At 14.0% G+C, this 17,675-nt stretch overlaps 4 protein-coding genes across 4 annotated transcripts, besides 28 other annotated features; 2 read left to right on the top strand and 2 right to left on the bottom strand. All coding sequences in view use genetic code 6, as the record gives it.

Moving 5' to 3' along the window:
• Nucleotides 1-133: 133 nt before the first annotated feature.
• Nucleotides 134-234: a microsatellite.
• Nucleotides 235-559: 325 nt separating this feature from the next.
• Nucleotides 560-643: a microsatellite.
• A 205-nt stretch (nt 644-848) lies between these two features.
• IMG5_167810 (hypothetical protein) lies at nt 849-1,208 on the bottom strand (the record flags this gene model as incomplete). The annotated part of the gene is made up of 3 exons (XM_004030060.1): nt 849-887; nt 929-936; nt 967-1,208. Coding segments are annotated over 3 exons (289 nt in total), but the record flags the coding sequence as incomplete, so codon positions are not given.
• A 1,201-nt stretch (nt 1,209-2,409) lies between these two features.
• Nucleotides 2,410-2,483: a microsatellite.
• Nucleotides 2,415-2,507: a microsatellite.
• Nucleotides 2,415-2,553: a microsatellite.
• Nucleotides 2,418-2,542: a microsatellite.
• A 160-nt stretch (nt 2,554-2,713) lies between the features above and the next one.
• Nucleotides 2,714-2,811: a microsatellite.
• Nucleotides 2,721-2,824: a microsatellite.
• Nucleotides 2,724-2,776: a microsatellite.
• Nucleotides 2,751-2,824: a microsatellite.
• Nucleotides 2,825-2,987: 163 nt separating this feature from the next.
• Nucleotides 2,988-3,034: a microsatellite.
• A 142-nt stretch (nt 3,035-3,176) lies between these two features.
• Nucleotides 3,177-4,887, bottom strand: IMG5_167800 (major facilitator superfamily protein, putative; the record flags this gene model as incomplete). The annotated part of the gene is made up of 2 exons (XM_004030059.1): nt 3,177-4,609; nt 4,671-4,887. The coding sequence occupies 2 exons, from the start codon at nt 4,885-4,887 to the stop codon at nt 3,177-3,179; spliced, it is 1,650 nt and encodes a 549-aa protein (XP_004030107.1).
• Nucleotides 4,888-6,200: 1,313 nt separating this feature from the next.
• Nucleotides 6,201-6,257: a microsatellite.
• Nucleotides 6,222-6,265: a microsatellite.
• Nucleotides 6,266-6,802: 537 nt separating this feature from the next.
• Nucleotides 6,803-6,827: a microsatellite.
• A 3,771-nt stretch (nt 6,828-10,598) lies between these two features.
• Nucleotides 10,599-10,644: a microsatellite.
• A 654-nt stretch (nt 10,645-11,298) lies between these two features.
• Nucleotides 11,299-11,373: a microsatellite.
• Nucleotides 11,301-11,363: a microsatellite.
• Nucleotides 11,319-11,373: a microsatellite.
• Nucleotides 11,329-11,373: a microsatellite.
• Nucleotides 11,348-11,400: a microsatellite.
• Nucleotides 11,401-11,578: 178 nt separating this feature from the next.
• Nucleotides 11,579-11,613: a microsatellite.
• Nucleotides 11,583-11,637: a microsatellite.
• Nucleotides 11,638-11,639: 2 nt separating this feature from the next.
• On the top strand, nt 11,640-12,641 carry IMG5_167790 (nonhistone chromosomal protein lg, putative; the record flags this gene model as incomplete). Its single annotated transcript, XM_004030058.1, has 3 exons — nt 11,640-11,672; nt 11,791-12,006; nt 12,627-12,641. The coding sequence occupies 3 exons, from the start codon at nt 11,640-11,642 to the stop codon at nt 12,639-12,641; spliced, it is 264 nt and encodes an 87-aa protein (XP_004030106.1).
• Nucleotides 12,452-12,496: a microsatellite.
• Nucleotides 12,642-14,468: 1,827 nt separating the features above from the next.
• Nucleotides 14,469-14,510: a microsatellite.
• Nucleotides 14,511-15,428: 918 nt separating this feature from the next.
• Nucleotides 15,429-17,675, top strand: IMG5_167780 (hypothetical protein; the record flags this gene model as incomplete). Its single annotated transcript, XM_004030057.1, has 2 exons — nt 15,429-16,713; nt 17,007-17,675. Coding segments are annotated over 2 exons (1,954 nt in total), but the record flags the coding sequence as incomplete, so codon positions are not given.
• Nucleotides 15,492-15,558: a microsatellite.
• Nucleotides 16,618-16,670: a microsatellite.
• Nucleotides 16,636-16,697: a microsatellite.
• Nucleotides 16,768-16,807: a microsatellite.

Here is a 17,675-nt window from a genome sequence, read left to right as displayed (position 1 = left end):
AATAATAAACTTTAATTGTAGTTAAAATAATAACTAAAATACTTTTTTATCATATAATTAATTAATATTATTTCAAAAATTTAGTATTGTATAATTCAAAATTTAATTTTTATTTGCCTTTTATTTAATAATTTATATATAAATATAAATATATATATATGTATATATATATATATATATATATAAATATATATATATATATATAAATATATATATTAATATATATATAAATATCATTTTTTTTGTATACAGACAATTAAAAAAATGCGAATAAAATTTAATATTGTATTTTAAAATAAGACTAAAATTTATTTTTAGTTTATAAATATAGAAAATAAAAATTATTATCTAATCAATATATTTGACTAATTAATTTAAATTTTTATTTTTTTATATATTTCTTTAATTTTTATAATTTTCTCATTCTTTTTATTTTTCACATAAACATAATATGTTATTGTTTTTTTTAAACAAAAAAATTATTATATAAATAAATATATTAAAATCTCTTAATTAATAGTAAATAACCAATAAAAAATATTTATTAGAAATTAAATAAAATTCATTAAATATTTTTCTATTAGTTTTATTATTATTAATTTTAATTCATTTAAATGTTTTAATTATTATTTTATTATTTTAAGTCTCCTTAAACTTAATTATACGAAGCATTTTATTATTAAAAACATATTTATTAAAATTAATATTAATATAAAAATTATCTATTTAAATCGCTTTACATTTGTCTTTATTTTCTTTTCTTATAAATAAAAAAATACCTCCAAGTAATAGTAATAAAATAAAAATATAAAATATTATTAGCCATTTTTAATTAGCATTATAAATACTATAATTATAATTAGGATTACTAATAGATTCAGCTAAACCTATAATAATAAAATAAATAAAATATTAAATTAAATATAACCTAAAGTTCTATTATTATAAGAAAAAAATGAAACATACTTTCTCATAAAAGTATTTCCAAGAATAATTTGAACATCTTAAATGTCTAATTTAGAAACTAAAATTGCACATTAAAATAATCCCATTTACATTGTATAAAACTCCTAAGGAAGACTATATTCAATTAATTTACCATTAATATCTTACATATAAAAATACAAATCAGGTAATTTACTATTACAATCATACATAATAAAATTCTCATTAGAATCAAGTCCCAAAACACCATAATCTTATAACATTTAAATAAACTTTCTAAAAATATAAGAATTAAAAGTAATTAGAGATGTACCTGAATCAACTACACAATTAATTTTTTATAAATCTTATTATTAAACTAGATTTTTTTTTCCAAAATTTATTTTATCTATACTTATAAGCCATCTTTGATTGCTTTGTATTTAATGAAAATTAAAAGCACTATTTTAGTTCTTTAATTTTTAAGGATTATAACCTCCTAAAATCAATTCCGAATCGTCATCTCCAAATCCTAAATAAATTTAAAAAACAGGCTAATCAATATATTATTATTAATATAGTTTTTCTATATATGTTGGCTCTTATTCTTATTATTAATTTATTTATTCATTTATTATTCCTAAACCAAACAGTCCATCAGCCTTTTTATTTCAATAAAAAAAAAAAATATATTATTTGTCACATTAAATTATTGAAATTCTTATAAGAATTTAATTAATAAAAATGAATGCTAAATATTTGGAAGATCCTAAAAAGAAATCAGTGATTAAGAAAATGATCCTTTGACTTATCCCTTTCCATATTCTATTACTTTTTTAATATTATAATTAATACATTAATCTTAAGCTTAACAATCATAAAATGTATTCATTCCCTTTTTATGTGTTTAAATTTTTACATATTTTTTATTTTTTACACTTTCATAGCAATTTATACAATCTTTTGATGGAATCCATAAAATATTAGATCCTGTATCGAATAATACATTAAATTTTTAACGAGATTTACCAATATTTATAGTTCCATAATAATAAAATTGATGGTAATTTGTTAATTTTTGAGATTATTGTTTAATAAAATAATTATATTAATTTTTTATTTTTTATTATTTTTGCTCTTTTTTTAAAGGTATTTTGTATATCTTCTAATTTGAATATGTGAAAAAAAGTATTAATATAAAATATAATTTCATTTTATTTGTTTATAATAATTATATATATTATTTTTAAAAAAAAAATTACAAAAAAGTTTAGTTATTGATTATTTTATTAATAAATTTAAAAAGTAAAAAATAATTATATATAATTATATTAATTATTAAAAAGAAAAAAAAATGAAAAAATTGCAAAAAATTAATATAAATTAAAAGAAAAAAATTAATTTTTTCTTAAATAAATAATAAATTATTATAAATAATTTTTTTAAAAAAAACTTAAATATAAAATAGTAAAAATATAAAAAAACATTAATATTATTATTATTATTATTATTATTATTTTAATTATTATTATTATTATTATTATTATTATTATTATTATATTTATTTTCATTATATTTTTATTTTTTATCTTGATTCTTATTTTTTTTTTATATTTTTTAATTTTATTTATATATTAATATTATTACTACTACATTTTATATTTTTGGTTTAATTTTATTTTTCATTTTTTTTTATAAAATATTATTTTATTTTTTTATTTTAATTTTATCAATTTTTACACATTTTTTTATTTATATTTTTTTATTTTTCATTCATTATTTATGAATCTTTACTTTTTATTTAATATTTATATTATACATTTTTATTTTTATTTATATAATTTAATTTTTAGCTTTAATATTTTTTTATTTATTTATTATTTTTATCTTTTATGATTTTCGATATTTATCTTTAAATTTATATTTTTATATTAATATATTTTAAGAAAATTAATTACTTTTAATATGTATTTTTATTTTAAATTTTTTTTTTTTTTCTTATTTCATTTTAATTTTATCAAATATTTTTTTTTTAATTAAAACATTATTATTTTTATCCAATTTTTTTATTCTTAATTTTTTATTTTTATATTTAAATTTTATTTATATTATACTATTAATTTAATATTTATTTTTTTATGAATTTTAGATTTTATTTTATATATATATAAATAAATTTTTAGGTATTTTATTATTGTTTTTGTATTTATTATTACTTATAATTTTTAATGAAGTTTAACGATTAATAAAATTCATATGATACTATATTTATTATTAATTCTAATATAATAAATTATTTAGTTTATGTATTTATTGTTATTCATTTAAATTATAATTAATATAAACATAATATATATTTTTTTTATATTTTGTATACTAATTTTTAATATAATTTATTAATTATTAATTTTTAAAAAAGTATTAATTATGTTTAATTCAAATTAAATAATTGTTTTTTATTTTTCTAATAATTCCTTATTATCAACTATTTAGTCTTAATTTATTTCAGTTGTATCTTAATTTATTATATAAATACATAAAACACAAATAAACGCAAGAAACGCAAAACCTAAAAAAGGACCATTAGGAGATACTGAAAGTAAAAAAAAGGAAACAAAAGGCATTTAAACTGCACCAAAATTAGAAACAAAAAAACAAAATCCAATCGCAGTAGCTCTCAAATTATTAGAATAAAGTTCAGAAGTAAATTGATAAATAATCGAAAATATAGAATTAATGAAAAATTTACAGATAGAGACAGATATAAAGAACCAAAAATCAATAAAATTATAAAAATAGAGGAATAAATTGATAAAGAAGCAGAAAAAATATGAAAAAAAAAAAATTTTTTTTCTTCCAAAAAAAGGATTATCAATAGCAAAATAGACAAAAATATTTGAAGGAAATTCGGACAAAATGGCTATAAAAAAACCTGAAAAATCGCTTTAGTTATATTTAATATTTTCTTTATAAGTAGTATTTTCTTATTATTTCATAATAATAAAAGGAAGCATTTAAACCATTCCATAGTAAATAAAATTCGAACAAAACCAAATAATTAACACTTTAATAGTAAGAAATAAATAATCATTTTAAAAAAGTTAAATTGTTTTGTTTTTTTATTAATTTTATTATTATTATTATTATTGTTTATTTCCCCATTATATTAACTTATTTTTATCTTCTGAACTTAATTTTTTATATTAATTTCCTTTGTTTATATTTCCCATTTTATCTAAAATTTCAAAAACTTAATTGCCATTACCAAAAGATGTACAACAAAGTAAATAACATGGACTTTCAATTAAATATTTTACTGCATATATAATACTAAAGAAATTTATTAATGAACTTATTAAATTTAGCAATCTCCAATTTCCAAATTCTAAATTTTCAAATGTCTAAGAGGCTATTATTACTGAAAATAATTCTCCAAAAATGAAGAAATTATAAATTTATAAAAAATATTTATCACGAGTACTTTTTGGTAATATTTCTGTTGTATAACAAGAGGCTAAAGGATATATTAAACCACAAACAGCTTAATATATTAATCTAAAAAAGGTATATTAAATGAAACTTTAACTAAAAAAAATCATAAAATTAGATAAAAATTAAATAGATATTGAATATATAAAAGTGTTTTTACGCCCATAATAATCTGAAATTTTTCCATTAAATAATCCTTTTTATTTAAATATATAAATTTTTTATTATTTCTTTTTTTTTTAAAAAAAAAAAAAAACCTACTATTGCTGAACTGAAAAATATTAATGATTAGGCTATTTAAATTTCGTTATTTTATAAGTTATATACTTTTTTTATTATTGGAAGAGTAAAGGAAAATGAAATAGATTAATAACCGCCGCAAAAAAATATTAAAAACAAACATAATGTACTTTAATATTAAACTTTTCCTGTCCCTATTTAATTTTCTAGTATATAATCGAATATTTAGTTCATAAATTTGATGTTTATTATTATATTTTTTTTAAAAAAAATTAATTTTATTCAGATGTTTTATAATTCCAATATTTTTTTCTTTTGGATATTTTTTTTTAATTTAAAAAATAATATATTATAAAAATACATAAATATATATAAAAATAAATGATAAAAATATATATTCTAAACTATTTTTTTTTTTAATTACATAATAAATCACTAGCTTTATTATACTAAATAGTTTTTGTGAATTCAAACAAAATATTTTAATTATTAAATCTTAATTTGTCTAAAATATTTAATTTTTATAGAAATACACATATCTTTTAACGTAATATATGAATAATAATAAAAAAACATATATTAAAATTGAAAAATAAATATATATAAACTATCATAATTACTACAATAATTTAAATAAATAATTTAAAATATTTAATAAGAAATATAAATAAAGTTAAGAATATTAAGAAGTATAACTAATTTTATATCCATGCAATGTAAAGTATAAAAAATATTCAAAATAAATTGTAAATAAACTATTAATAAATATTATATATATAATAAAAGAAAAAATAAATAAATATTTTCTTACATTATTTTAACTATAATAATATATTATTAAAAATAAATATTATAAGAATTTTAAATAATTAATGAATAACTTCTAATAATAATTTAATTCTAAAAGAACATAGTTCATTTTTGTTAAACTTATTGTTTTTTAGTTTAAAATATATTATTTTATTTCCTTTAATTTTATTTTATTTAAATAGAAATATATATACAAATTTATATTTTAAATCTAAAATAATATTTGTTTTAGACTCTTTTTTATCACTAAATTCATTTTATATTTTAAACAGTTTAAATAAATTTTAGATTAATGATAAAAAAAGTGCTTAAATTAATATATTTTTTATATAACTTTAATTTTTAAAAAGATTATTATTCATAAATAATTAAGTAAAAATATTAAAATAAAAAAATTATTGGAAAAAAGTTAAAAATATTAAAGATAATTATAATAAAAATATAAGGTATTAAAATAATTAAATAAATCGAATATTATTTAAATATATATATATATATGTTTTAAGACATAAAATTATAAAAAATCAATAACTAATAAATTTAAAATAAGCATTTGTAAGAATATTTAAAAAAATCTTATTATTTATATTTTTTAAAGTTAATAAAAGTATAATATTTAAATTACATTTTTTCTAATTTTTTGATATATGTAGAAATTTTAAAATATATAAAAAGTATGTACTTTAAAAATATTGAATATTGGACATTAAACTTAAAATTTGTCTTAGTACAAATAATTATATTATTTTCTATTTAAAATATTTTATAATATAATTTTATTAATATATTTTATAATAATATTCCTATATATTTCTAAAAATTATATATTATATATATTTATATAACTATAATTCTTAAAAATAAAAAGTTTTACTTTATTATATATACAATTTTTTGTTTTAATTTTAATTATTTCTATAATTTTTATTAATATACCCAATCGAAAAAAAAAAGTATGTATTTCTATTTTTCTCGCCTTATTTTTTTTGCTAATTTAGTTTTTGAAAAAATTACAGAGAAAATAAAAAATATAATATAAGCATAAAAAATTTTTAAATATTGATAATTAATATTATATTTATTAAATGATATGGAAAATTATTATTTTAATATAAGATTTTTTTTATTATATATAGTTTTCTTTTCTTTGAAAAATAATATAAAAATGAATATAATATAATTAATAATAATTCGAATTATAAAAATATTGTATAATATATCTTACATATTTAAAATAAATAATGATTATTTAAAAAACAAATCAAAGAAAATTAAAAGCAAATACTTAAATAATGTTAATTTCATATTTAAAAATAATTAAATAAAAGTAAAGTATAAAAAAATAAAACAAAATAAAACAAAATTAAATATATTTCAGAAATAATAATTTTTTTAATATATTATATATATATATAATTATAAATAATATTTATAATTTTTTTTTTTAATAAAAGGAGGGTTGGATAAAGTAAAATAAACATTTACATATAAAATTAAAATAAAAATCATTTTTTTTTATATAATAAAGTATGTTGAATTCAATATAGTTAGATAAATTTGTTCTTTAGCCGATTGCTAAAGGTTCAAATTCCTAAATTTCCATATTAACGATCAAAGATGAAGCCCTTCAAAACCCTCAAAATGACAGTTTTTCATCAGAAACAAATCTAAATTTTAATTCTGAAATGGAAACTGTCTAATTAATAAACGAAGAGGAATTTTTAAAATCCTAATAGTTTATGAATTAAAAATCTGTAAATAGTCAAAAAAATACTTAAAAAGATATCATCAACGATGAAATTTAACATAATCATCTCGTTGATTTTTTTGTATATTAACCTTATAATAATATATATTTATAAAAAAATGAAGAAGAAAACAATAATGAAAATGATTTTTATTATCATATAAATAATTAACTTATAGTAAAATAAATAATGCATCCAGAAGTCGGATAACATGATAAGAATTGCTTAAATTTATATAATGAGTATTAATTATAGAGTAAATTAAATCACTAAAATATTATAAAACCAATTCAAATGTAATGCAATAAAATTAATGGATGTTATATTATATATCCTAAAGCTATTTCAGATTTATATGATTATTGTTTAAAAAATAGATAATAGTTAAATAACATAATCGAACTGAGAACTATGATGAAATAAATAGTTTCAGCTTTACAATATTTACATGATACTTAAAATATTGCACATTGTGATATTAAACCAGAAAATATATTCAAAATGGCAGAAAACACATTTGTTTTGGGAGATTTCGGGTTTTCTAAGAAAGCTGATGATAATAATTTTTTTAATTTATAATAATAATTTAGATAAAGTGATTATTTTTCACCTGAAATTCTTGAATATTTGAGAAAATAAATGTTTGTGAATAATGAAAATAATAATTAAATTTAAAATTTTGATTTAAAAAAAATAGATATATTTGCTTTAGGATTAACTCTTTTTGCTTCTATTTTTAAATAATTCCCCTTCATTAGTTCTTAATTTGGATGTTGTTATGTAGATCCTTTATATAGAATGCTGTGTAGTTAAGATAAAAAAATAAGGGAAATGTTTTGGAATAATTTCTAATTTATACTTATTTATTATGCTAATTAATTTGATGAAGCTAGAGTTCATTAATTGATTGATTTGTTTGAAAAAATGCTGCACTTTGATCCTTAATAAAGAATTAGTTCAGCTGAATTAATGAACCATAGCTGGTTATAATGATTTTATTTTTTTATGTGATTTTTTTTTTTTTTTTTTTAATAAAAAAAAAAAAATACATAAAGTAAAGTAATATACAAAATTTAATTTAAAAAAAAAGCTTTTATTTGATCGAAAAAGAAATAAAAAAAAATATTACTAATAAAAAAAAAAAAAGATAATAATGCTTTGTTTTTGAGTCTATTTTTTTTTTGAAAGTTTTTTTTTATTTCATACAGAAAAATTTGTCAAATAAAGGCTTTATTTTTTAATTATTATGTATAACTTTAATTTTTTATTTTTTTTGCAAACAGCATTTTTTTTTATTTGAATAAGTAAACAAATATAAGAAAATTAACAAAAACTTTCTTTAAAATAAAAATTAAATAAACTAATTTATCAAATATAGACTTTTTTTTTTTTTTTTTTTCCTTTTATCAAGAAGAAAGTTTATTTGCTTTAAAAAATTATTTTAATAAAAAAATTGTAAATATATTAAAAATATAACAGTAACGTTGAAATTATTCTTATATTTTAAATTAATTAATACAATATTTTTAAAAAATTTAATTTTTTTCTTATAAATAAAAGGTATAAGTTTTTTAAATAATATAATATAATTAAATTAATTTAATTTTTTTCCTTTTAAAATAATATATTGTTTGATTTTTTAATTTATATATTTATAGTAATTTAATGAGTTAATATTTTAAAATTATTTATATAATTAATGATAAAATTTTATTATCTATATATTATTATTAATTTAATTATTTATGAATATTTTTATTAGAATTATTTTATATAAGATGTTAGTAAATATATTTATTATCTATTATATGCTTTTTTAATACATTTTTTTTTCTAAGAAAATACTATGGATAAATTATATATTTAAAAAACATTTATATATTTAGATATTTAATGGAAAATAATAAGTTTATATATTTTTGATAAATATATTTTCATTATAATTATATAATAATTTTTAATATATTTAAATTTTTAATTCTTATTATAAGTATAATATTTAATTAAATATATGATTTATTAAAGATTTTAAATTTTTATTAAAAATATTATATTTTATACTAAATAGTATAAAGTATTTTTTTCTAAGATCATTTTTTTATAATATTTTTTTTTTATTGATACAAACATTATTTATAAAAAAATAGCTAAATATTATTCACTTTTTAATATTTTATTGTTAAAATTAAGATGAGTCAGTAATATTTTTTATATGTTATAAAAAATCTTCAAATTTTATAATTTAAATTACAAGTATATCTTTCTTCATTAACTATTTTATAAAAAATAAACATTATTTATTTATTTAAAATTTAAAACGATTTCTTATAGAAACAAATTAATTAATTTTTTTATATTTTAGTTTATTTAAATGCATAATTATTAATAACTAATATATTAAAATAAGTATTAAAAGACTAAACATAATTTTATATTAAATTTCTATTTAGTTTTTATTTTTTTAAATTTTATAGAGAAAAAAACATAGCTTAAATATATTAATATATCAGAATTATATTATTCTATAATAAAATAAGTCGAATTCAACAAAAGTTTTAATAATTAATAATAATTTTTAAATTTATATATCAATATAAATAAATAAAGTTTATATAAAGTCAAATATATATTGACAAAAATATAAATTTAAATAAAATATTAATATATTTATAAATAAACATTATCAATTTTAATTATTATTTATTTTTAGAAAATAATATCAATCATTCAATAGTATTATTAACTTTTTTTTTGAGGCTAAACTATTTTATTGAAATATAATTGATGATTTTATTTAAATTTTAAAAATTTTAATTATTTTTATTAAATATTTTTTTTTAAAAATTAAATTAATATATTTTTTATTAGAATTTATAATTCTTTTGTTTAATATAAAAAAAACTATCTAAATTAATTTTTTTTTATTTTATTAATTTTTTTATTTTAATTTAATTATTTATGTCTTAAACATTAAAAATTTATCTTATTTAAAAAATAAAAGAAAATCCTATAGAGATATAATGAAAAGCTAATTTTTAAACTATTTATTGTATTAAATTATCGTTTCCTATATATATAAATTCATATCAATTTAGAAAATATATTTTGATTTATATATTATAAATTTGGCAATATAAAAATAGAAGATTTTAATATAATAAAGAAAATTAAATAAATTTTGAAAAAAAAAGTACACAAAATAAAATATCTATATATTTAAAATATAATTATTTAAAAAGAAATATAATTAATGATTAATTATAATATATTATTAATAATTTTTTTTATATTTAAAAATGGATTTAAAATATATAGTTTATATATTTAAAAAATATTAAATTAATAATTAATAAATATATATGTATATTTATTATAATTTAAAAATAAATATATAATACTAATTTTTATATATAATTAATTTTTTTGTATAATAAAAATGCTGTTTATATTTATTCTTTTATTTTTATGTATATTATACAAGGCAATAATATAAAAAGAATTACATTTACTACTATCAATATATATTTTTTTTCAATTATAAAAAAAATAAAAAAAATAATACATGAAAAAATAAATGTTAAAACACAACATTAAAAAATATCTTATTTCCCAATCTAATAATGTTATTTAAATAAATAATATGAAAAACAATCTATGAAAAGTCAATTTCAAGTTCAAATAAGTGTAAAATACGTCTATAATTTACCCAGTCTTGATCTGACTAAAAAAAAAAAATCAAAAATCAAATAAATATTTTAATAAGAAACGAAGATAATATAATAAAAATCAAAAATTAAATAAAAAACATATCATAATATGAATATATTAAAAAACTTATTTGCATATTTAGTATTGTATATGTCGATTAAAATTAAGAATTTAAAAGAAGTGGAAAAAAATAAGATTGAATATTAATATAAAAATGTGCAAATAAAAATAAAATATATAAAATAATAAATTTATATTTTATTATATTTCATTATATTATAAAAAAATAATTTTTTTGATATATGAAGATGTCCTATTTGTTGTATTTAGTTTTTAAGAAAATATTTTTTTTTTTTTAAAAATAATAAGTAATATATTTAAAAAAAAGAAACAAAGGATAAAAAGAAATAAAGAAAAAAAAAAGAAAGAAAAAAAAAAAAAAAATTAAAAAAAATTAAATAAAATGAATAAAATTTAAAAATTAATCAAAATCTAATTAAATGAATTAATTTATTAGAAAATAATAATTAAAAATAACTAAAATCATATTATATTTTAATCATTATTTACTATAGATTATCCAATCAAATATTAGATTAGCTTTATTAATAGATATAATTATTTTTATATATAAAGTCTATATAAAAAATCTTTATAATAATTAAAAAGAAAAAAAAATTAAAAGAAAAAAAAAAAGAAAAAAATATAATATAAAAAATAATGGCTAAACCCTCTGCATCAAAAGAAGACAAAGTAATATAAATAAAAATATAAAAAAATTAAAAAAAAAAAGTATTTTTTTTTACTTATTTTTTATATATTTTATTATATAAAATTTATTCATTATTCATATTTTTATTTTAAATTTAAGCCTGCTCCTCCTAAAAGACCTTTGTCAAGCTTTTTCCTTTTCAAATAAGATAACTATGAAAAATTTAAAAAAGCTAACCCTAACTCTAAAATTACTGAATTAACCTCTATGATTGCTGATTAATGGAAAGTTGCTACTGAAAAAGAAAATAAAGATATGAGAAGTTATAGGCTGAAGCTAAAGCTAAATACGAAAAGGAATTAGCTGCTTATGAAAGTAAATATGGAAAAGCTGAAAAAACTAAAAAAATTAAGAAAAGCAAAAAAGAAAAATGAAAAGAACAATATTTATGATTTTTATTTGTTTTTTATTTTTGTGTTGTTATTTTTTTTAATATAAGTATTTTTTTAATTTGCCATTTTCAATATTTATTTAATATATAAATATTTCTGTATATATTAAATAATATATTATTATAAATAAAAAAATACATAATCTTTTAATAAACAAAGAAAAACATTTCATAATTTATATTAATAACAACTATAATTTTAAAAAATATATATATTAGATATTTTTTGGATATATATCTTAATCTAAATAAGATATTATATTTCTATGAACTAAATGAATTGTATTTAAAATTTATAAAAGAAAAAAAGATATTTATATATTAAAATAATGATAATTAATTTTATAATATTATAAAATAAATAAAAAAATAAAGTTTTAATTTAAATATAATTTTTTAATTAAATAATAAATTATATTTATATTTTAAACTTATTTTATATATGTATTTTACATTATTTCTAATTATTTTTTTTTTATTATAAATATATTTTAAATTTTTAATGATATATTAATAAATTATTCTATTTTTTGATTATTATTAGGATATATAATTATGAATATATTGTAGTGAATTTAAGAATATGCATAAAAATTACTTTTCAAAATTTTGAATATTAATAATTATTAAACAAGACTTAATTTTATAGATTCGAAACCAAATAAACATCAAACTGAAATAAATTTTATTAAAACATTAGAAAATGAATAATTATTAAAAGGATAAGCAATTTAAATGTAACTTAAATAATTAATTAATAAAAATATAATAAATTTCATTATAAAAATATGTCTATCTAACTTTTTTCAAATTTAAAATAAGTACTTTTTTTAATCAAAACAAGCAGAATAATTAATAATTATCCTTCTATTTAATATAAATAGACCATAAATTAAATATTATAATAATACTTTTATCAGATTAAAAATATTAAACTAGTGTATTTTATTAAATAATCTATAAAATCAAATTGAATAGAATAGAATAGGAAATTTTAAGATTAATTTAAGTAAAAATTAAAAAAAAAGAATCATTTTTGATGATATATTTAAAGATTATTATAAATAAAATTATTAAAAGAAGAAAAATAATATCTTATAATTAAATTATATAAATAGACTTAAGATTTATTGTTGTTTTATATGAAAATATATAAATTAAATACAAAAATTCACTATTAAGAATATCTTAAAAATATTATATATTAATTAAATTATATAATTTTTTCTGTTCTAATTTTTAAAATAAAATAAAATATAATGTTTAATGTTATCTTTATTTACATCTTTTCGTAAAAAGTGTAGAATGCTCTTAATTTTAATTTATTAATAAAATTAAATTTTTGTTTTATAATTTTAATAAAAAAATAATAGATTGAACTTTATTTATATATAATTATAAACTTTTAAAATTTCATATAGAATTCAATTACTATTTAATATTTAACAAAAATAAAAATTATTTTTGTGTTATTTTTATATATAAATCATAAAAAAATATTTATTTTACAATATAATTATCTTTATTATTAATTAATTAGTCATTTCAAGAAATAAAAAATTAAATCATATATTTATTTTTCTTATTTTTGAATTTTCAACATATTTAATAAAAATATAAAGGTTATTATGGTTTCTTCTTATAATTTTTTTAAAATATAATATATAACAAAAAATTTTAAAATAGCAATATTAATTACATTGTAAAAATATTATGATATCTATGCTCATATTTAATAATAAATAGAAGTATTTATTTATTATTTAGGAAATATTTTGTTTATTTTTTTAAATATTTAAAAAAATTAATAAATAAAAAAATGAATATAATTAAATTATAAAAAGATCATGTCTCGTAAATATAAAGTAAAAAATAAGATTTTATTGATAAAACGAATTTGAAGTTTATAATTATAAAAATGATATTTCCTACATTAATATATTTAGCATATCCTTTTTTCATATAAAGCTACCTAACCATATTTTATATTTTTGTTCTAATGTTATCATTATAATTTTTAATATAAGATTATTATATAAATTATGTAAATAATGAATCATAAGAAATAAAAGTGACACTAAGGAATCCAAGCAAAAATTTACATATAATAACCTTGATAGTATCAATATCACATTTAATATCTAAATTTATTATTCTGGCTTTATATAAATAATCTGACTATATTGAAAAGAAAGAGTTTTTATTAGACTTAGAGTATTTTTTTTTATAGGAAAAATATACATTAGTAGAATAATATATTTTGACTTTTTTACCAAATTTAATAGTTACACTTTCCTTAATTTTTATTCTTTTAATAAATCACAAGTATAAAAATTATGAGGCAAAAATATTAAAATTTCAAAAAAATAAAAATTAAGTAATTTCAATTTTTTCTAAATAGTAAATATTTATTTATAAATATTAAATAAAACACATAAAAATAGGCATTAAAAAGCATTTATTAATTTTTAGTTTTAATAGGCTTATTATTTGGTCAAATGATTAACCCTTCAATTATAGGAATCATATATTTTTTGCTTTTTACTATTTTAAATATATATTTTTTATTAAAAAATAATTCACAATAAAAGAAGTATTCCAGAATTTTTCATTATATTGTTTAGGCTTTTTGTTTTATTTAAGTAATTGCATTTTTTTTAAATTCTACTCAGACTTTTGTAAATAAAAAATATTGGGATTAAAGGCTTTTAGGAGTGGACATAATTGTAGATATTAAAAATAAAAAAGTAAAAGCAAAATTACAAAAATAATATTTATATATATTTTTTTATAATATAAAAAAGGAATATAGTTTATTTCTAATAAACCTTGGATTATTATTTATTATATCTTTAAAATACATAAACTAATTAAATTAAGAAAGATAATAAGAACAAGTATCTAAATATTTAGAAAGATAATAATAATAATATAATAATGATAAACTAAAAACAGTTTATAGAAAAATATAATCATTAAATAAAAAATAAAAAACATAACCTTGAAAATATATTAAAAACTTCAAAATAATTTCCTTAATTGGGTATCTATATCTTTTATTTTCTTACGTTTAACCTAATTTTATACAATAGTAATAATAATGAGATATTCTAGTTATATTTCTTTAATATAAATAATATGGGTGCTTATAAATTCATTGATGAATTTCTAATAAACTACATAAATTTATCTTATTTAAATTTTAGCTATACCTTCTACTTTTATTATTTAAATATTTATAATATATGCTTCAATAGAAAATAATATAAACCTATATGAAGATGGTGGATTTTAGTTTTAGCGATATTTTTGGTTAGAATGCTTATTAATAAATGGTTTAATATTTATGTATTTTCTTTATTGGTAGATTCTACAGAAAAATTTAGAATAAATATAACTTAAGAATAATAATAAAAAAAATATAGAAAATATAAACAATTAAGAAAATAAAAGCAATTTAGAAAATAAAAATAATAACTAAATTAAAGATTTAGAAAAACCTTCATTTTAAAATTTATTATTAGTACTTTTGATGAAAAATAGTTATAATTTGGCTCTTTTTATGCTTTTTTGGATATCATTTTATGCAATAAATTTAATTCATTTAGTTTTTGTCATTTTTTTTCTTATTTATTTGCATAATAAAGCAAAATTAATAAATATAAAATTCGAAAATAGAGTTTTTTAAGTTAATTTTGCCCATAGATATTGGATTTTATTAATAATATATACTTCAGTTTATATAATGGCAAAATTTTTATATTTTTTGATAACTAAAAATAAAATGAATAATTAAGATTTAAAAAATATATTATAAGTAGTAGGCCTTAATCATAATTATGATATAAATATATCTATAGGTTTTTATAGGGAAGATTATGCCAGTCTAACTATTATATGGGTAGCTTTTTTAATATTTTCATTATAATAAGACACATATCGAAGCAGAATATATTTACAATATTAAAATAGTGTAAATTATCATTTTTCTTAGTTATATTTAGTTAAGAAATACATTGCGAACTTTTACATTTATATGTAAAAAGCATATATATTGGTCCAAGATTTTATGTTTTGGTTTTCTTAATTTATAATTACTCTGGTCCTTATTTTGGATGATTTTAACTTTTTTAATTGCTTTATGTTATTTTTTGTTTTAACTTTATTATATAATTAAGTAAGAGAATTTAAAAATAGAATGGAATTCAATTACAAAATATATTTTTAGATATGGAGTATTTTTAACTTATGTATTATTGGGTACATTATTTTGTTTTATTTGTATCTATTTACTGATATTACTTATATAAAAAATAACGTTATTAACAAAAATAATTAAATTTATTTAAATTTTGATTCTAATAGAGACATTTATGGATTTTTAAGATAAAGTAATGATACTAATTTAAGACTTTTATTCTTGCCTATTATTGTTGTTTTTTTCTTTTCTAATTATATGCGAAATTTCTACTAAATCATATATCATGCTATACTTGACCAAAAGAAACTTTAAAAAACTAGAAGTATTTATTAGTAAAATATTAATTAATTAAAATTAAATTAAAAAAATGAATTAATTTAATTAAATGGATTAGATTAATAAAATATGAATTAATAATTAATTTAGTTAAGTGGGTTAAACTGCTTTAAGTTTAATGAAGTTAATAATTAAAAAAACGAAGAAGAAGAAGATATATTAAAAAAAAAAGAAAAAAAATTAAAAAATCAAAAGTCAAAAATTTCAGATAAAGAAGAAGAAAATATTAATGATTATATTAGATAATAAAGAATAAAAGAAAATCAAAAAGTATATGAATAATTTGTTCTTTTTAATTGCATAAAAGATTTGTAATATATATATATATAAATAATTAGATATATTAATAATAAAAAATATTAAATAGAGCATTAATAAAAATAATAGCGAAATTTTTCTTAAAGATATAATTATATATTTAGAGTATTTTAGTTTTCATATTCGCAGTTACATTTAGACTTTCAATATCAATGTCAGTTTATTTATTTTTATATTTATTCTACTATTATAAGTTTTACAATATGCTTCTTGATTTAATTGAAAAAAAGCAAATAAATTAAGAATTAGAGAAATACTTTGAGAATTTCCTTCATTTTTATACTTATAAGTAAAAAGGACTTATCTGGAATAAAGAATAAGAGCATCAAGAAGATGAGGCAACTTAAAACCTGCAAAAAATAATGAAAGAATTTAACCAAATGAGAAAAAGCGAAAGTAATAAACTTTCAAATAAAATTTTATATATATCTTTTATTTTATCTTTGGTATGTATTTTTATCACTTACTCATCTTAAATTTGTGCTACATAAACTGCTTAAAAAGAATTTAACTTTTTGGCTAATTAAGCCTAGTGGTATTTGTTTATTTTAGGTGTTTCTTGTACAGAATTATCTTATTATATTACTTTTAGAAGCATTTATTTCTATATATTAATTTTTTGGATTGACATTGTAGTTATTTTGGCTTAAAATATGCTCAAATATTCCAAAAGTCAAGTCGATAATGAAAAAAGGAAAGAAGCATTATAGTAAATTAAAAAAAATAAAAATATTAATT

The sequence above is a fragment of the Ichthyophthirius multifiliis genome (genome assembly GCF_000220395.1).
Source record: "Ichthyophthirius multifiliis unplaced genomic scaffold scaff_1120509251245, whole genome shotgun sequence".
Lineage (NCBI taxonomy): Eukaryota > Ciliophora > Oligohymenophorea > Hymenostomatida > Ichthyophthirius > Ichthyophthirius multifiliis.
The sequence above is the reverse complement of the archived record's forward strand: the minus strand, read 5'-3'. Positions and strand labels throughout refer to the sequence as shown.